This window comes from Malus sylvestris, chromosome 16 (genome assembly GCF_916048215.2).
Source record: "Malus sylvestris chromosome 16, drMalSylv7.2, whole genome shotgun sequence".
NCBI classification, from domain to species: domain Eukaryota; kingdom Viridiplantae; phylum Streptophyta; class Magnoliopsida; order Rosales; family Rosaceae; genus Malus; species Malus sylvestris.
In genome coordinates this window covers 37,054,825-37,076,195 of record NC_062275.1, presented here as the reverse complement: position 1 = coordinate 37,076,195, position 21,371 = coordinate 37,054,825, and the positions used below count along the sequence as shown (strand labels likewise).

Here is a 21,371-nt window from a genome sequence, read left to right as displayed (position 1 = left end):
TCCTACGCATTAAGATAATCTATTTAGAGTTTTGATCCACTTTTGATTATGCATAACTTCAATTCTTTTCCATATAGAGTTTCCATTTTTCTTACAAGTGAGAGAAGAAGCTTTAATTTGGGTTCACAATTTTTCCCTTTGTAGATTTTCGATGTAGGACTGAGCTTTCAAAAGGCACCTCAGGCTCTGGAAATTTTTTTTGTTATGCTTTTGTTATCATGTTCTAAATTGTGCAAACCATTTCTTTAATTAGAGAAAATTAAGCACAATCCTGCTTATATACATATTATTAATTTAAGAAACAATTTTGTTAGTCTTTTCTAAGAAAAATGATATAAGAAACTGCAATTTACTTTTGGGTTTCATTCTTCACTGATTTCTGAGTTTATGCCTAAGTCATAATCTATTCCAAATACAGGCTGAGCAAAAGGAGGAAAGATTTAAGGAGGTATGTGTATTATGTGTTTTCATCAATACTTTCTCATAATGTGCCTACATTGTTGGTTTCTGTTTAGCTCTAGAAAAACTGTACAAAAAGGAGTAGAAATATTTTTACGCATCTTTTAACAGCCATTTTGTTTCCCATATATAGAAAACCCACAAACGTGAAATGGGTTTTAGGTTTTTTATTGAAATGTGTATTCTATACTATTTTTCTCTGCCTAAAAAATTGAAATAAATGTGATATTTTCACTATTGCTTCTTCTTCCAAGTTTTTTCCACATAATATAAAATAGAAATAAATATTTTGTTTCCCTTTTTCTACTTTGTTCTTTTGCAGCAATATATATATATATATGATTTTTATGGTACTGTTTATTTAGTGAAGCAACGGTTTCATATTGTGAACCGTCTGTGTGTTTATCACTTTTCTTTATGGTTTTCAGTTTCCTAAATGAAGTTTGACATGTATGGAATTTGACAATTTATAACCATAAGCTTCATTCCGCCCATTAACACCTATTTTGCTTCTTATTATTGGTAGTGTTGTAAATAAATTTGTACATGTATGCAAAAGTATTGTCTACTATAGATACATATATACAATTTTTTTAGAACTTCTATATGTGTTATACAATTTTCAGTACAATTTTCAATCCTGCAGCAACGCGCGAGCACCATTGCCAGTTTGATACTAATTCCAATTGCCATGGTTTACCCAAACTACCAAATGCATCTTACTTGTCGACCTTCATTACACGACTAATGAATTATTTCACGAAACACACTTAAACTGAAACCAGCTGCATAGGTTCATCAATACATCACTGGAAGTTCTTGAAGCCGAAGATATATTACCGTCCCACCGTAGAAGGTTTTATAATAGTTTGCACTACTCCCTCGAGCACCGCTGCTACTTTTTTCATGGAAGGCCTTTCTTTCGCTCTTGACCTCAAACATTCCATGGCAAGCTCGCTCACTTTTTTGGCTATCTCAAAGCTAAACTCGTCTCTGTTTATTTCACCATCGAGAATTTGGCCCAAGCGACCCTCTTGTACTTTACAAACAAAGTCGTTTGCTAGGGATCTCTCAGGTTTGTCAGAAGAAACTGCCTCTTTATGTGTTAGTAGCTCCACTAGAACAACTCCAAAGCCATAGACGTCGCTCTTTGTTAGCACGTGTGATTCAAGATACTCGGGGTCTACGTATCCCAATGTCCCTGGCCAAGTTGGTACTTCATCTTCCAATTCACGTTCATCCTCATGAAGCAATCGTGAAGCTCCAAAACCGGAAACTATTACAGTGTGAGTTGTCTGATCTATTAATATATTTGCAGTCTTCACATCTCGGTGTATGATTGACTTGGAATGCACATATGCTAGAGCTCCTGCAGTTTCTGCTGCTATCTTCATTCGTGATTCCAACGAGAGTTTCGATTTGTTTCTGTGAAAGTGCTCAACAAGAGACAAAGCATTGAAGCGGAGATAAACCATTATGGGCCATGTTGTCTTTAAACAACAACCAAACAGGCTCTCCACATTTCTGTGTTTGATTTCAGAACGAACAAATGCCTCATGAACCAGACGTTGACTCTGGATGAACGGGTCACCAGCAGCAATGTTGCACGTTTTTATGGCGACGGCTCTTCCATATAATTTTGTGTGGTAAACTGTTCCGTAGCCTCCTTCATTTGGATACTTCAAACAAGTGTAGTTGCGTGTGGCCCTCTTAACTTCCTCTTCAGTAAAGAATCTTAAGAATGTCCTTTTACGCAAATTATGCATGTCTATGTCGTAATTTTTGGTGAAACGCTTCCGGAATTTAGTGGCTATTCTCTCCATGTCACTGGCCATCAGAACAAGGGCTTCAACAACATCCGTAATTACAGAAGGAGACTCAGCTGCTGTACTTACTTGGTCAAGGAAAGAGGTCGAGAATGGCGAAACCAGAGGTTCTTTTCCATAGATTTCTCCTACGCCTTTTACCCTTCCTTGATGGCCTATTCTTCCTTTCACAATCAACAACATTTGAATTGGGTCACCCTTTTCAATAATGCTATCGGTACGATTATACTTCTTGGGACGAAGGTGGCTACAAATTTCTTTCAAAACTTTATCATCCTTGATTCGGAATTCTGGCATCTACATTTTATAACATATAAGTAACTTAATTGACAGATTAAAACATCTAATTCTAAGTGGCTATTTATGCTGTGATTAAATGCCTAGGTTGGGAGCTCTAATATCATATGTGCATGCATGCGATATTGGGATGAGATCTATAAATAAATAAATAAATGCCTCTAATTCTATATTAAAAATTAAAGCCATGGATTCATGGATTTGAAGAAATTTTACCTTCTTTAACTTAGTCAGTGGCATGTAACTTTTCATCTCGTTTTCAAAATTCGGGGGAAGACAAGAAACGAGATGATACCAATCAAGAATATCCCAATAAACAGTCTTGTCTTCTTGAAATAGTTCTTTAATGATCCGCAACTTTACATCCTGATTTGACTCTTCAGGAATCCCATTTTTACTTATCAACCCATCTATACTTCGCTCCATCTCCTCTTGAATCATTCTTTTGTGTCTAGGCTTCTCTTTTTGTAAAATGTCTGATTGATCATATATCTATTAATCCACAACAACAAAAAGGTTGTTAGAGTTCATTACTTAAAGTAAAAGAATATGTAGCCAAATTACAATCAAACTAAGTTGTTAGAGTTTCTTACAGGCTTATTGAAGTTGTCATACTATATGAATCTCATATCAGGGAAATAAAATTTTTCCTAATAATTTAAATACTTTTGGACCCTCTCCCTCCTATTCCCAATGGTTTTAACTAAGATGGATGCTCAATTTTAATATGGTATTAGATGAGATTATCTATGTGTTATGCATCACTTAATATGTCTTGTTTACTCCACATATTAGGCTTAAATCACTCCGCACGTGAAGGGTTGGGTTGAAAACATAAAAGTCTTATCTGATAGTTTAAATAAGGGTAATTCTTGGATCTCTCTTTCATCCCAATTAATTTTCCTATCGATGCTCAATTGTAATAAGGGAAATGTGCAATTGATAAAGAGCTTACACTTTGCAAGTCCGATGCGTTGAGAGCAAGGGCTTCAACAACCCCAGTTGCCTTGACAGATTCAGTTGCCAATGGTTTTCTGTGAGGAAAGTAAGAGTAGAATCGCCAACGTAGAAGTTCTTGTCCACATAATTCTCCTGCATCTCGTCCCAAATCATCAGAAGATCTCTCTTCACGGGATACAAATCCGTCTACAATGTAGAACATCTTTTCAAGTATTTCACCCTTTTGAATAATAAACATGTTCTCAGTATATCTCACGGGCTTGAGTCTCTCATGGATTATTTTCAACAAACCTTCATCCATCCCTTGAAGCATTGGCACCTGGAATTCATGTTGTTAAACTATCCAAGAGAAAGCAAGAAAAGCCATAGGAAGAATTAATTAAATTCTTATTAAAAAGAAAAAGAGATACAATCCTGTTTTATATGATTATCAAGGTGAGTAATTACTTGCTTCAACTTGGCAAAAGACTCTTCTATGCGCCTTTGAACATCCAAAGGAAGAAGAGGGAGAATATTATCCAAATTATTATACGTATCCTCTTGAACTGCTTGTTGTACCTTTTCCCTAATCTGCAGCTTGATATCCTTCATCGAGCTGGTAGGAATGCCCTTTTTGAATAACCACAATTCTATTTCTTTATCTCTTCCTTTCATCTTCCGTTTAATTTGCATGAGATTCTCTGTTCTTGTAGACTCAAATTGCATATACATCTATTCAACAAATAAGAGATCAATAAGAATTAGATTATCAACATTTGATAAGAGTTTTTTTTTTTTTTTTTTTTAAATGAAGCTGAATGTCATCATTATATTGGATTTTGAGTTTAATCTTTCTTCTATATTACAAGAAAAGAAGGGTAAATTACATATTAGTCCCTCAGGTTTGAGGTCTATTACAACCTCATACAACATCTTTAAAACATTTCACTTTCATACCTCATGTACTATTTTATTTCAAAATAATACATCCGTTACATTTTCCATCCATTGATCTGTTAAGTGCTGACGTGGCTGATATATTTGTGCCACGTGATAAAAAAATAATTTTTTAATTTCTTTTTAAAAAAAACCTTAATTTTCTAAATAAAAAAATTAAAAAAAAAAGGTTAGAAGATCCAAATCCCATCACCCCGTACCTGAACCTTGAAAGAAGAAGAAGAAGAAGGAGAAGAACCTGGAAGAAGAAGAAGAAGGAGAACAACCATAAAACTTGGAACCCCGATCCCATCGGCGAAACCCATATCCCAGTTGTTGGAAGTGCTCGCAATCAATTAAACATCAAGATTAAAACTTCAATCCTATCTAGTTGAAAAATTAACATCTGGGTTTTGTACTACTCCAAGATTTTCACATGGGTTTTCTTTTTGTTTCCAATCTGGGATTTGTTCAGATGTGAAAATTAGAACGTGCGTTGTGATTAATCAGTGAAATTAACATCTGGGTTTTGCTAAAGCTTCGAATTTTCAATCTAAACATCGATTAATTAAATAAATAATTGGGAGAAAATGGATTTAGGGAAGAGGGGGCAATACATACAGAGTCGTGGTGCGGAGTTGAAGGATTTGTGGTGAGGATAACAGAGAGTGTGGCAATGAAGAGGAGCCCAACCCAGATCCCTTTCCCCCGCCGCCCCCGCACGAAGCCCATCCCCCCCCCCCAAGGGCGAACCCAGATCCCATAAAACCCCCCTCCCCCCCCCCGGCGGCGAAGTCCAGATCTCAGCAACGCCCCCTCCAAATCATCTTCCATCCGTGGTGCACACCCATCCTCCACCTCCGCCTCTGCACCCATCTCCACTTCCTTCGCGCACCCATCTTCCCATCTTCCACTCCCCACCTACAACCCAGAAAGGAGGAAAAAAAAAACCCAGCATACCCATCCTCCGCCTTAAATCCACTCATTGGGGAAGACAGGATCTGGGTTGCAGGGAAAGGGAGATGAGTTTTTTTTTTTTTGGGTTGCAGGTAGTGGGTGCGGAGGATGAGGTGGAGGATTTTTTTTTTTTTCCTCTCCTCTTCCTCTTCTTCTGGGTTGAAGGTTGGGTGGGGGGTTGCGGGTTCAGCTTTTGTTTTGTTTTTTTTTTGGTTTTTATAATTTATAAGATTAAGGCTTTTTTTTTAAAAAATTAAAAAAAAAAAAAAATTGCCATGTGGCACAAATGTGTTAGCTACGCCAGCACTTAACAGATCAATGGATGAAAAATGTAACGGATGTATTATTTTGAAATAAAATAGTATATGAGGTATGAAAGTGAAATGTTTTAAAGACGTTGTATGAGGTTGTAATAAACCTCAAACCTGAGGGGCTACTATGTAATTTATCCAAAACAGAAATACTATTTTAACCAAAAAGAAAAGAAAGAAATACTAGCTACTTTTGGTTCTAATATTTTGATGGAATAAAATATCATGAACATATGTAGGTATCTTATTGTAATTATACAATAAAATTCATAATAATGCACCTCACTAAAGGATTACAATTAAAAATTTAGAATAAATTACATTTTATCTCCTCAAGTTTGGGTGTTAATGCAATCTCATATAATTTTAAAACATTTCAATCTCACATACTTATTTTTATTTAATTTCAATTTCATACATCCGCTAGAAATTTTATTAAGTTAATCGTTAAGTGATGATGTAATAGCAGTGAGTTCCACATTTGTACTGACTGCCAAATTTAATCCACATGGGCAAACAACTGAAAAAACTAATTTTGCTATAAATATTTTTAAAAAATTAAAATTTAATAGGACATTTAAACCTCCCCACCCGCCGCGGCGACCCCTTACCCCACCGCCTCTCCTTAAACCAGCCGGACACCAGGTTACGACATGACAAACTCCATAACGAGCTTCGACTCGTCAACGATGCAGAAGAATCTCTTACAAGAGACAGGATGAGGAAATTGAAGGGTTGGGATGGCGTTGTATCATCAGCAGCCACCAATTTATTCCACCACCCAAATCTCAAAATCTTCATCCGCCGTTCTTGTTGGCTCAAATCTCTGAGACCCATTTCTTATTTTCCCAGATTTCCTACCAAAAATTTGATTTCTTAGGTGGGTATGTCCCAAAGAAAACTGTGAGTCATGGGTTCCAACTCCAAATAAAAGTAAACGCATTAGATTGAAATGTTTTAAAGATGTTATATGAGGTTGCAATTGCATCATTAAGGGTAAAATATAATTTACCCTAAAATCTAACATACATGACGAGAAATTTCTTTGTAGCTAGAACTAGAACACGGCCACATGGTGTCACTACCTATTCAAACGACACAGATTTGTTTTTCTATTAATATATCCTAAAAGGGGAAATATCATCTATGTCACCTACTTATATGGTAACACGTAAATAATACATTACGTGACAAATATTCTTGTTACAAGTAAAAATTTCTTATACATGGCATTCAAATTTAGTGAGGAAAAAAGTCATACTTAACATATAATTAGTTTAGGAATACCTAACATATATTAGGTTGGTTAGAGTGAATTTAATGGATATCAAAAGGGAATTGTTATTAGCACTCCAAACTGTCTATATTAGGAAAGAAAAATACAATTATGAGAAGTGTAAAATAAGATTTTTAGAGTGCCAATAACACTTCCCTATCAAAATCTTCATATATAGATCAAGTTTAAGTTGTTGGAGTAATTAATTAGCACTTAATGATAAACGTAAAAAAAGTTTTTTATACAAACCTGCAAATTTCCAATGACATATAAAAACAGGAGCAAGCCAGTTATAGAAATAAAAACTGTATAGAGGTTCTCCCATCCATCTACACTGGGCTCCAGATTTGAACCAAAGGAACTGCAAAAATCAAATTAATGGATCAATATATATGATAACCAATTTCAAGTTATTTGGTTTTGGTTCTACGGTTACTTCCTAAAATTTATCCAAGATAACATTTTAGTCTCTCAGCTTGATTTTTAATTCTATGAGTCTTTCTACTCGACTCTATTTTGTGAAGGTAATGCTTTAGTTTTTCGATGTAATATTCATACTCTCAACAAAAAGAATTAATGTAAATCGTCAACAAATTCAAAGACCTTAAAAAGAGCATTAAACCTAAATTTCCCAACAAACAAAGATAAAAATGTACAAACCTTAAATTTCGTAAACCCCACCAGAAACAGTTCAAGAACTTTTGAAAATAATTGGTTGATCCTACAACACCATATTGAAGCACAGTAGCAAATATACCAAAACTGAAGAGCATTGTGTCTGATGAATTGTCACTGACACTGACAGGGCATAAATCATTTAGAATTGTGGTATTTCTAAATGCGTGGTGATCATGACAACCAAAAAATCTGTTATCACATCCATCATTTTTGTGACATGCAGAATGCCAGCACATCATCATTCGTTGTATAGCAAAAAAATACCACAAGGCTCCGACTACCTGAAAATTTAACAAACAACTAGGTGATAAGTGTAGCATTACTCCATTATTATTTCAAAATAGTCATTTCACGCTCTTTCTAATAAACAAGAGTGAGACAAGAATAATAAGAATTGATTCGACAAACAAAAATAAATAAGGATATATATCGAAACTTACATGACTAGCAATAATGTACATACAAAAATAGAGTACACCCTTAATCCATGTAGGAGTCTCACTAATCTCTTCTTCATGAGTCTTTTTAAGTTCTGTAGGTGAGAAGTAGATGCGAAAAACTCGTGGCATATATTGCACTAGAGCAAAAATGTTCATAAAAACCATCCTTGTTGTAGTCAAAGATCTCAAGTCACTCATTTTTGAGAAGAAAATGAGAATTGCCACCTGGATGGTGGATATACATTAGTAGTATCAACAGTCAAAATCTTATAATATCACGAGCAAATCGATGGATCAATGACAAAGTTGTCTAGAACACAAAATTAATGCGCTTGCTAACAAAGTGTATGTGAGACCCATAGTGTGTCAGTTTTGTGCATTTAACATTGAAAAACTGCTTTGGCCGCACACAAAGCAAATAGGAAAAACAATTACTTCAACAAAAGGATTTAATTTCTTACCTGTGGAAGGGGAAGAAGAGTTACAATGTCAATTAAGATTTCACTTGACGCCCATATTGCCTTGGCTATTCTTGGCACACAGAATTTCAATACGAAGTTGAAATTCATTTGTTGTTGTCCGTGGTTAAGTTCATTGATTAAACTCGAATAGTTTTCAGATCTATAAATTCGAATAATGATGTCCATTAAATAGAAAAAATCTATGACTGATCTTAAAAGAAGAACGGCTATCTTCAACTTTGGATCTAACATAAGGCACTTGAAATCATCCTTCAGAATTGGAATGTAGAGGAACAATGGATCAATTAAAACAGCGCACAAACACAACGCTAGGAATATTTTCTTCCAGTATTTTTTATCCCAAGACTCGTGTGGTTTTTGAGTTTCCTCTCCACTCCATATACAACTTAATGCTTGCATGTCAGAGTTTCCCATTCTGGCCTTTGGATTTGAATCAGACAAAACTCACCGGAGTTCCAGGGTGTCTTCCTCCTTCGATCTGCGTTCAAGGCTCTCCAAACTCAGCAACAAGATTTAAACTACACAACAAGACGAAGCAATTTGAGCTGGTTACCACTGTTTGTTAGACCAAGTCAGACTTCCAGTTCGGATGCAAACTCTTCAGTTTGTTATCTCAGTCCACAGTCCCTATCCAAGAAGAAGTCTGTTAGGTCTTGTTTAAATTTGAATATTATAAATACAAAGCAGTTTGAGGGTATGCAATTCACTTGAAACATTTGCACACTGTGCTAAGCTTTACCAAGTGTTCTAAGTTTTACACTCTTACCTTCGTTGGGAAACCACCGTGGGCCATCTGAAAGCTCAGTCCGATTTGGAGCTCCGAATTGGGGCCTCTGTGCACAGTTCCCTGCGAAACGGAGCTCGGGTTCGAGCTCGTGACGTCGAGAGGATCAAAATGGTGGTTGTTTGATGGTTTTTTGGTTGGCCTGAGGTGGCGTTCTCTGTGTTGCAGAGAGAGAAGAGACAGATTTCTGATTGGATGAGAGAAGACAGGAGAGAAGATAGACTTCTGATTGGAACAAAATTAAGGTTTAGTTCCAACTTTTTGTCAAGGGATTTTTTTCGGTGTTGCTTCTAGTGCAGTATGATGATTGATGGAACGATAAAAAGGTTTTGTGAAGTGTGACTTGGGTTTGGAATGTTATTGTTATCATTATTCGAGTCATATCATCCAAGCACGCTAAGAATATTAGAACAAAAACATTATTGTTTTTAGGAACTTTTCGGTACTATTTACTTTAACGAAAAATCATATTTTTACACTAAAAAGTCAATCTTGGTACTATTCATTTTACCCTTTATTTTGTCCATATAGTTAAAACTGAAAGTTTTCAAACATTTTTCATTAGTTTTCCTTGAGGGAGAAAATGTATGCTTATTTTTTGCTCTAAATATAGAAAAATGTTAAAATATCTTTTCAATTAACTTGTAGTTATATTTTGTGTACAATTCATATACATTTAACATTCCTATCACTATCCTTTCCTCCGACATGAACAACCAACAAAATGTCGACGCAAAAAGAATCTTAATCTTAACGAATACGAGGTTGTTAATCTAGGATTTTTAAGTGGTTGATTAACTATGTTGGTGTTTAATGTGCTGATCATGTATAGGCGGATCCATTTTATGGACCCGGGTGCTCTCGAGACCATCAGCAAGGTTGAAGAATCACCTATGAGGACCTCCACGGACTGCCCAACGACCAGGACAGGTGGTGGAAGAGAGAAGGATGTGCAACAGAAGCTTTAAATAAAAAAGAAATATCTAATTTCAAATGAAGAGAAACACATAAAAGACCACCATGACACTGTTGTTCTTGGACCTTGCTTCCAACGAAGAAGAAAGGCTCTCTCTCAATTTCCCACATGACCAACTCCCCAATTTTCTTTTTCTTTTTCCTTGTTATCCAATCAGGTTGTGTCACCTAACATATTAATTAATGAATGGATGGTGTATTACTTATCCAATTCTTATATACCAACACTATTATTTTTTAAAAAAAAATTAAATTCATACGAACTCGCAACCACTTGACCCTTCATCTTATACCATCAAATTTACTAAATACTAAAGCAAAAATTTTGGTATTTTTGTACGTTATATGTTAAATAATAAACTTAATTAAAATAATAAACTCAAATTATCAACACAAGTATAGTTTTTTTAAATGTAAATAGACATTTATTTATATTATATAATAATTTTACTTAAATCTGCCTATTTTGCAGAGGCCCCTACCTAGGCACCATCTAGGTGCATAGGCACTAGGCCCAGCCCATCATTCAACTAGCGCCTAACTTACCTTGATTAAGACATCCCGATGTTAGAATTTTGGATTAGCCACACATGTATGGGTTTGAATTTTGCAAAATTATAGTTTTGTTCCAACTTTTTGTCGTGGGATTCTCTTGGTGTCCGGTGGGGTACGATGATTGATGGAACAATAAAAAGCTTTTGTGAATTGTGACTTGGGTTTGGAATATTGTTATTATTATTCGAGTAATATTATCCAAGGACGCCAAGAATATTAGAACAATAACATTATTGTTTTTAATGGTTTATTTTTTACCATAATTAATTTCAGATAAGGGAATGATTCAACTTTTTAGACTATATTTTTAGGATAGTGCTATATATATACCTATTTTTACTTCTAATAAAACACTTCTTAATTTTCAGCTATCAGATCGAATGAATTGAAGAATATTAATGATAAAAAATTAATAAGGGTGTGTGACAGGTAAAATAAGTGTGTGAATAGAACGATCCTAATTTTTTAAACCAAATAATGTGGTGGTTGAATCCTATTTTTAATCATTAAAGAAATAATTGAACCATTAACTGCCACATCATATGTCGTCTACAAATATGATTTTAAAAGATGGTCTCTCTAGCATCAACTGTCAGTAATAATGTCAATGTCACTATAGAAGTGAATCTCATCTTAATAATTTAACGTTTTTCATTATAACCGTGATGTAATAATATCAGTTCATTCACGTTATACCATATGAGTTTTATGATTATTAATGTGATATATATGTGGCTCCTTAACTATTATTGATTGATTTTGAAGAAAAAGATTTTGTTATACACTCTTATTATAAGTTATAGCATCTAAATTTATTACACTATATAACATTGTGATAGTCAAGCTGAAAACTTCTTGACAATGATGAAAAAGAGAGAAAATCGGCTACAATGGCATATAATTGAATCGAGGTCAATTTTTTTCTTCTGAGTTGATTTGGTGACACATCTCGACCCGGAATGTCCACTAGGACCCCGAATCGAGCCGTGTTGGCCGACACCTGGAAGGTGACGAAGCCATAAAATGTGGAAATGGGTAAAATGTGAATAAATTTAAACTTAAAGATGCCCATATACACAAATATGTGGTGAGCGGATATGGATCCATTTCACACGTGATACAGAGCATAAGACAAGTACAGTGAGCAAAAATAATAATTATACCATCATAAGGAGCCACCAGAACTAGGGGTGCCACAAGTCCTCGTCAATACGGAACCTTGCTACTAGAACCTGGAGGGGTGCAAGAATAGAAAGTGTGAGTGGTCAAAACAAAGAATTTCAAAATCATTTCCATTATCAAAGGTAGTAACCCCTCGCCGTAAAACCTGTTTAGTTTCCAGCAAATCATACTACGTAGAACTATGAAATCAAAAGTATACTAACAGTAAACCTCGAAGTATAATACTACTCAGCAACTCATTAGCAATATAAATAATCATGTGCTTAATAAACCATATTAGCACGCAAGCCGGAGTCACCTATAGTGACCTATACGACTTATTCATATCTCATCACATATCTCATCAATCATGGCTAGCATATAAGTCGGAGTCACCTATAGTGACCTGTACGACTTATTCATATCTCATCACATATCTCATCAATCATAGCTAGCATATAAGTCGGAGTCACCTATAGTGACATGTACGACTTATTCATATCTCATCACATATCTCATCAATCATGGCTAACATATAAGTCGGAGTCACCTATAGTGACCTGTACGACTTATTCATATCTCATCACATATCTCATTAATCATGGCTAGCATATAAGTCGGAGTCACCTATAGTGATCTGTACGACTTATTCATATCTCATCACATATCTCATCAATCATAGCTAGCATATAAGTCGAAGTCACCTATAGTGACTTGTACGACTTATTCATATCTCATCACATATCTCATCAATCATGGCTAACATATAAGTCGGAGTCACCTATAGTGACCTGTACGACTTATTCATATCTCATCAGTGAAGTCTTACACATGAGTCGGAACCACCTACAGTGGTCTGTACGATAGGCTAGGTACGCTTAAGTGCTATGATCACATGAAGGCTACGCGAAGTATCGCAAGTCACGTACAAGTCGGAACCACCTAAAATGGTCTGTACGACAGGTTGGCACCTACCTTGGAATCCAAGATGTGCGTAAGGTACGGGAGGTGAACGATCACGTGAAGGCTAGGCCCTGGCCTCAGGCGGAGCACTAACACCGGGATGCAGGACAATGAATTCTACTCACATCCATTCATCACTAATTACCATTCAATCATACCAACATTATATACTCACCTGAACTTACCTTAACCTCCACATTGGTGTGCAACACTGTGCAAGGTTGTACTAAATCACATACTAAAATGTAAACTAATTATGGCATGGCATTTATAAAACATAACACCACAATTTCTCGTTTCCTCACATGTTGATTTATAACCCACATTTATTCACCCAAAACATAGGGTTAAATCTCACGTTTTTCACCAGATTCCTTCACATTGCTCATTTTCCCAAACAAAGCTTTTGTCTCGATTATTTAATCTCACTTATTGTATGGATGCATCTAACGTCTCGTTAGACTGCCTACGTACCCTAAACAGGGATCAAGCCATTCGTAGTTCACAGTAATTAATTGTAGATAACATGCATATGGATATACTATGACATAATCTAAACTCAACCATCTATTAGCACTTTAGAACACACACACACACACACACACACACACACACACACATATATATATATATGACATGGCATAAAATGCATAAATCAATTTAGAAGCATTTATGGAACGATCAATTATATACATATGATAAAAAAGGAAAAGATCCACTCACCTGGAGTCCACGCTATGATTCACTAGCACGCACATCGAGGCATCCCGAATGATTGGCGCTTATAATAATTATTGAATCACATCTCAGAACTCTTATCAATAGAATACAAAATTCACATAAGGCACATCCTCAAGGACATTCTAAAATAGTTTGAGACTCATTGACCACAAGTCAATCGTCTATCAAAGATCGATGGTAGGGTCTACAACCTGTATAACTCAATCCGGAAGATCCGCATATCATATTTCCAATCCACAACTTCTAAAGATCCACATTATGCTTCTAGAATAATATACTAAAATTTCATTACGATCCAATGGTTGGATTTCCGCCAATTGCCCAAAATCAAGTGGCGGTTAACATTTATTTTACGAACTTATAGATCCAATTCGGAAATATCCACACATCGGATTCCCGATCCATAAATTCCTATAATCCTTAAGTATTACGTATTATAATATATCCAAGTTTGGTGACGATCCAACGTTTGGATCGTTCATTCATATTTTGACCAAATCACGTATCATAACAAAATTTGATTCAAACGATCAACCTATGTCATTCAAATATCAAAACTGAATTCCCAACATTTAACATAGCCTAAAAATAGCATTGGCGGCCCATTGACCACGCGCCGCCGTGGGTGGCGGTCCGCCGCCCCGACTTGCCGGAAAATTCAACTATTTCTAAAAATTACCAAATTTCACAGAAATGAAGATATCAATGAGTGGAACAACTTTCATACCTGAGGCCAAGGCCAATTTGGCCGGGAAACACCTCAATTTCATGAAAATCCGGCGGAAACCCTATAAAGGGTGTGCTTCGATTCTTCCTCCTCGACATTCCGCCGCCCCTAAAACCTATTAGGCTTTGTTCAGGAGTTCAAGGGAAGCCTATTCGTTGTGATAATTGAATGAAATTGTTCCAGGTTTGGTAGATCTTGAGCAATCTTTCCCGCGGCACCCATGGTGGTTTTTCCACCAAACTTCAACTAAATTCCTTCAAATTTTGGGTGGAAATGGAAGAGGGAGGGCTAGGGTGGTGTTTCCAGGTAGTGGTTCAAGACAATTCATCGAAAATTGGCCGGAAGATGAACGAATTTGGCCTTAAAGCTTGGCCACGTCGCGCGGGTCAAGGAAAAGACCCGACTTCCCCTCCTGCTCACCTTCCTTCCCTTCCCTCCTTTCTCTCCTATCTGGTTGGTCAGTCTCATCTCTCTCTTCTTTCTGATTGGGCAGTAGCCCTCTCCTTCTCCTCTGATTCTTCTTCTTCCCGATTCCCCCTTCTCAGCCACACCCATATGGCCCAATCATTTAGTACAACATAATATAATATTCTTAGAATAAATTATTTCTTCAAAATACATTCGGTTCGTAGCTCCATAAAACTTTAATTGTAACTCCAAATTCACTTATGTTTACGTTTACGCGTTCGTATCGTCAAATACTTCAGGAATACACTAAAAGAATATTTAGTACGTCTCACTACGCGTTGGTCAATGAAAGTCAATACCTTCACCTCTAGGGCATTTTTGTAATTTCACACTTTCAAAATTATAAAAACTATAATTTTTAGGGACGGGCTGTCACATTTGTAATGGTGCTATTTTGTTGATATAATTAAAAAAGTATACGGTTTAGATCTTTGAAGTACATTAAGGAGCATAAAAATTTGTGTAAAAAATTGAGTAAAAAAAGTGGTACTACGGATCCACCCCAGGCCTTAAATATATATGAGAATAAAAAGGGATTAAAAATGGTAGAAGAAATGTGGGAGAAAAAGTATGCTTGTTTTTTATCAAGACCCTTTTATGCACACTGTCCTCTTGCTTTATACGTGTTTTCATCTTTAATGAATATCGTACTTCTTTTCAAAAAAAAAAAAAACTTGTAGTTATATTTTGTGTACCATTCATATAGATTTCACATCTCTCTCACTATCCTTTCCTCCGACATGAACAACCAACGAAATGATGATGCAGAAAGAATCTTAATCTTAACTAATACGATGTTGTTAATCTAGGATTTTTAAGTGGTTGATTTCGGTGTTTAATGTGTTAATCATGTATGCAAAGGCGGATCCATTTCATGGACCCATGTGCTTCTAGGTACATTTGGAGGTCCGAATAAGTGCCAATAAGGACCTCCTAGGATCACCCAACGGTCTGAGCAGGTGGTGGAAGAGAGAAGACCATCATGACTGTGACGATATTGTGCAACAGAAGTTTTGTGTCATGCCCCGATTCCGACATACTTCCAGGATCGACACGTGACGTCACCAAATACCTGTATCACGAACATACCCCACCTTCGGAATATGTACATAGCATAATTCAAGATCCAAATCGCGTAAAAAAAAAATTTGTATACTTTATGGATGCATCTAACCTCCTCGTTAGACTGCCTACGTACCCTCAATAGAGATCAAGCCATTCGTAGTTCACCATTTCACTACACTCAAACATTCATCACATAGACCATTATGTCTCAACATAATACCACAATTCAATCATGTAGCACCTTAAGGAACATTTAACAAAGCACAATAATAATTTTTTGTCATCTTGTTATTCATCCACACATAAGCGTTCCAACACCATCCAATTATCACATCAATCACTAACTTATACAATACACTGAAATGCAGGGCTAGAGCGACATAGTTCGGTCAAAGCCTACATCTCTGAAGCTGAAAACAAATCCAAGGGACCAAGACATGAAAGGGATTCCGGACCACTCAACGGAATCCAGACCAGGATACGATTCTGGACCATCACTCAACGGAATCGTGAAGTAGAAAGGATTCCGGACCATCACTCAACGGAATCTAAACCAGGATACGATTCCAGACCATCACTCAACGGAATCACGAAGTAGAAGGGATTCCGGACCATCACTCAACGGAATCCACATTAAATTATGATCGCCTATCGAAATGTACCAAGTACAACTAATCATCATCACCTCTAAAATGCATATGGTCCCCCCATCGCGGATATACCAAGCAGAACCAACTATGTACCTCTGCTACATGGTGCAGTCAATTCAACACACAATCTACCCTTACCTTAACCTCTATGGATTACAACGTAGTCTCCTACACCATTAACTTCTCATGGCCACCAACTAATATGATCCGACGGTTGGATCTCCGCCAATCACAAATTTAAGTGGTGGTCGACTTTTTATTTTACAACCTTAGAAATCCAATTTGGGAAGATCCGTATGTCAGATTCTAGATTCGTCAGTTCCTAATATCCTTAAATATTACTTTCTATAACGCATTAAGGTTTGGTGATGATCCAACGGTCAGATTGTCGATTCATAATTTGATCAAGTACTGTATCGTAATGAAACTAACTTCGACAATCAAATTACGTCATACGGATATAAATTTTGGAATTAAGCCATCTAATTGAACTTAGGAAAACATTATCAGCCCACTAGCCACGCACCGCCACACGCGCTGCCGTGGGTGGTGGTCGGCCGTCCTGACTCGCCAAAAAATTCAACTATTTAAAAAAATTACGAAATTTTACAGGCAAGTAGATCTCAGTGAGGGGAGCAAGTTTCATACCTGTGGCCAAGTCCAATTTTTCTGGGAAAAGCCTCAATTTCACTTAAACCCGTCGGAAACCCTAAAGAGGGTGTGCTTCGATTCGACCCTACGCTTCCACCACTGCTTGGCCTTTGTTCCTGAGGTTGAGGGGAGCCTATTTATGGTGGTGATCAATGGTAATCATTCTTGGAATCACCGAAAAATGGTGAAACCTGCCGAACTAGCCGGACCTTTGTGGCTCTGATTTGTAAAACTGGTTTAGAAGTTCAGAAATCTAACATCACAAGAACGTTGGGCTCGCCGAGAGATTTCCATGGACACCAAGATCACCCAAAACGGAGGTCGGAGGAGGGAGATACGGCCGGGTCAAATTTGAGGGTTCACGGGTCGAAAACGACCCATCTCTTACCTCTTTTCCCTCATTTCTTCTCTTGCTGATTGGGCACTCCCCCCTCCTTTCTCTCCCGCAACTCCCTCTTTTTCCCCTCTTCCAAGCTACCATTTGGCAGCTTCTAGATACTTTTTTTTTTTTTACTTGTTGCCATCTGGCAGCCCTCCTCCTCTTTATTTATTTATTTTTTTTCTTTTCCCCTAAATAATTTATCCTCCCATATAAAGAAAGGAAATTATAGATTTATGCATGATTGCCAACTATATATAAAATTCTTTAAAAATAAATCTTCAAATTAATAATACGAAAATACGTAATTTAAATAGTGAAATCCGGGGACGGGATTTCACATTTTGAACCATAAAGAAATATCTAATTTCAGACGAAGATGAACACAGAGAAGACCACCATGATTCTGCTGTTCTTCGACTTTGGTTCCAACAAAGGAGAAAGGCTTTCTCTCTTCATTTCCCACGTAACGAACTCCCCATTTTTCTTTAGGAAAACTAATGAAAAGGGCTTGAAAACTTTGAGTTTTAACGATAAGGACAAAATAAAGGGTAAAGTGAATAGTATCAGGTTTGACTTTTTAGTGTAAAAATGTGGTTTTTCATTAAAGGGAACAGTACTGTGGGTTTTTCGTTAAACTTAAAACTCCCTTTTTCTTTTTCCTTTTTCTTAATTGTTGTCCAATCAGGTTGTGTCACTTAGCATTTTAATTAATAAAGGGATGGTGTATTGAGACCATTATTATTATTATTATTATTATTATTATTATTTTAAATTCACTATAAATTCATTCGACCTCTAAAAAATATTTCGTAAAGTACTACAAACTTGTAATCACTTGACCTTTTATATCGTACCATCAAATTTACTACAATGTTAAAGCGAAAATTATGATATTTTTGTATGTTATATATAAATAAACTTAATTAAAATATTAAACTCAAATTCTCGATACATGTATATGTTTTTTTAAGTGTAAATAGACACTTATTTATATAATATATAATAAATTTATTTAAATCCATCTAATCTGCGTGGGCCCCTGCCTAAGCCCCGTCTTGGCACATAAGCACTAAGCCCAACCTGTCACATCCCAGTCTCGGCTCCGCCGTAGCATGATATTGTTCTCTTTGGGCCCCGGCCACGCCCTCACGATTTTGTTTCTTGGAACTCATGAGCAACTTCCCAGTAGGTCACCCATCCTAGGATTGCTCTCGCCCAAACTCGCTTAACTTCGGAGTTCCGATGGAATCCGAAGCTAGTGAGTTCCCAAAAGGCCTCGTGCTATAAGGAGGGGAGTATGTACATATAAGGTACATCACCCCCTCTCTGTTGATTAATGTGGGATCTCACAATCCACCCCACTTAAGGGGAACCCGACGTCCTCGCCGGAACATCCGTACCGAATGGTAGAGTGGCTCTGATACCATTATGTCACATCCCAGTCTCGGCTCCGCCGTAGCACGATATTGTCCGCTTTGGGCCCCGGCCACACTCTCACGGTTTTGTTTCTGGGAACTCACGAGCAACTTCCCAGTGGTTCACCCATCCTATGATTGCTCTCGCCCAAACTCGCTTAACTTCGGAGTTCCAATGGAATCCGAAGCCAATGAGTTCCCAAAAGGTCTCGTGCTATAGAGAGGGGAGTATGTACATATAAGGCACATCACCCCCTCTCCGTTGGTCGATGTGGGATCTCACACAACTCGCCACCCAACTAGCACCTAGCGTAATTTAATTAGGACCACCCGATGTTACAATCCTGCATCCGCCACTACATCTATGGGTTTGGATTGTGCAAAATTATAGTTTTGTTCCAACTTTTTGTCCTGGAATTCTTTTGGTGTTGCTTCTAGTGCAGTATGAAAATTTATGGAACAATAAAAAGGTGGTGTGAATTGTGACTTGGGTTTGGAATATTGTTATTATTATCCGAGTAATATTATCCAAGCACGCCAAGAATATTAGAACAAAAACATTATTGTTTTTAGGAAGTGTTTTAATGGTTTGATTGTTTTCCATAATCAATTTCGGATAAGGAAATGCTTCATCTTTTTAGATCATTTTTTTTAAACTAAATAATGTGGTGGTTGAATTCTATTTTAATGATTTAAGAAAAGTATCTAACCATCAACCGACACATCATATGTCGTCTACAAATATGATTTAAAAAGATGATCTCTCTAGCATCATTCTTCATACAGTAGTGTCAATGTTGCTATAGAAGTGAATCTCATTTTTACTAATTTAATGTTTTTCATTTGTAACTGTGATGTAATATTACCAATTCATTCACGTTATATCATATGAATTTCATTATTATCAATATGATATATTGATGACACCTTAAATATTATTGATTGATTTTGAAGAAAAAGATTGTGTTATTCACTGGCATTATAAGTTATAAATTCATGAAAACTCTCTCAATGATGCCCAAAGAGAGAGAAAATGGGCTACAATGGCATATAATTGAATGGAGTCAAATTTTTTTTCTTCTTTTGAGTTGATTTGTAATGGTGCTATTTTGTTGGTATAGTTTGAAGAGATAAACGGTTCAAATTGTTGAAATACATTACGGAGTAGGCCTCACAAAAACATGTTTAAAAAATTGTGTAAAAAAAAATGATGTCATGGATTCGACTCCTTTAGATATATATGAGAAGAAAAAGGGGTTAAAGTGATAGAGGAAATGAAGGATAAAATATATGCTTATTTTTTACTTGAAATACAAAAAATTGTTAAAAAATTCTTCTCAATTAACTTGTAGTTGTACTTGATCATTCATATACGTTCTTTCTGCATCTCTCTCGGTGCCCTTTCCTCCTCTGACACTCCTCCTCCATATTTAATGGGGCTTTTCTTTTGGGACTTGGATTGTCTACCCTCCCATCTCATCCCCTTCCCATCCCCACTTATTTGAACGGTCATGGTTAAGCCACGTCAATATTTTATATTGATTTTTTTTATAGAGATAATAAGACAAAAAGTAATGGGAATATAAAATATTAAAATGGCTTAACCGTGACCATTCAAATAGAAGAGGATGAGAAGGGGATGAGATGAGGGAGGGAACGCAGACAATCCAGGTCCTTTCTTTTGTGCTTCATCTTGTAAGCTTCGGTGAAAAGATATCTAGGCTACTCATGTGGACAACACGATTTGTACCTGGCATAGCAACATTGACATGCTACCTACAAGCCACCTGCACATCATCATAACCAACATGCTGTCATTCATCTACGATTTTATCTGCCCTATCTTGTGTGATTCGAGAAAAGGAAAATTCCATTCTAGTAATATTTTAAAGGTGTGTTTGTTTGACCTCATTGTCTTTCATCGGATTAAACTAGATTAATTATTAATTTAGTCTGCAAGTGACCTTTTACCACAGTGGTGGAAATGTGTTGTGCTCTTACATGACGGCGTGGGTTCGATCCCTGTCAGTGGCTAATCTAACATTTAACTTACTAACACTTTCGTTTCACTAAAAAAAATAAAATTATTTTAGTCTTGTGTTTGTTTCAAGCTGGGACTATGTTTAATGAGATTAAATAGGACTTGCCTACAATAAATCCTTCACAAAAGGTTCTTAGCCAAGCCCCCAAGAATCACGGTATTGCTAAGACTTTCCCTTCCTCTCCTTCGCAT

General features: G+C 36.5%; 1 protein-coding gene across 2 annotated transcripts; it reads right to left on the bottom strand.

Moving 5' to 3' along the window:
* Positions 1 to 642: 642 nt before the first annotated feature.
* Positions 643 to 9,596, bottom strand: LOC126608312 (putative cyclic nucleotide-gated ion channel 13). 2 transcript variants are annotated; one of them, XM_050276175.1, is made up of 10 exons: positions 9,368 to 9,596; positions 9,155 to 9,228; positions 8,581 to 9,079; positions 8,120 to 8,344; positions 7,662 to 7,960; positions 7,251 to 7,362; positions 3,990 to 4,253; positions 3,538 to 3,861; positions 2,799 to 3,074; positions 643 to 2,582 (listed from the first exon to the last, which is right to left on the bottom strand). In XM_050276175.1, exons 3-10 carry the CDS (start codon positions 9,013 to 9,015, stop codon positions 1,296 to 1,298), a joined length of 3,222 nt encoding a protein of 1,073 aa, XP_050132132.1. In that variant the 5' UTR covers positions 9,016 to 9,079; positions 9,155 to 9,228; positions 9,368 to 9,596; the 3' UTR covers positions 643 to 1,295. The 2 variants fall into 2 exon arrangements, with proteins under 2 accessions (XP_050132132.1, XP_050132133.1); XM_050276176.1 differs by lacking the exon at positions 9,368 to 9,596 and having other exon boundaries at positions 9,155 to 9,248.
* Between the last annotated feature and the right edge of the window lie 11,775 nt (positions 9,597 to 21,371).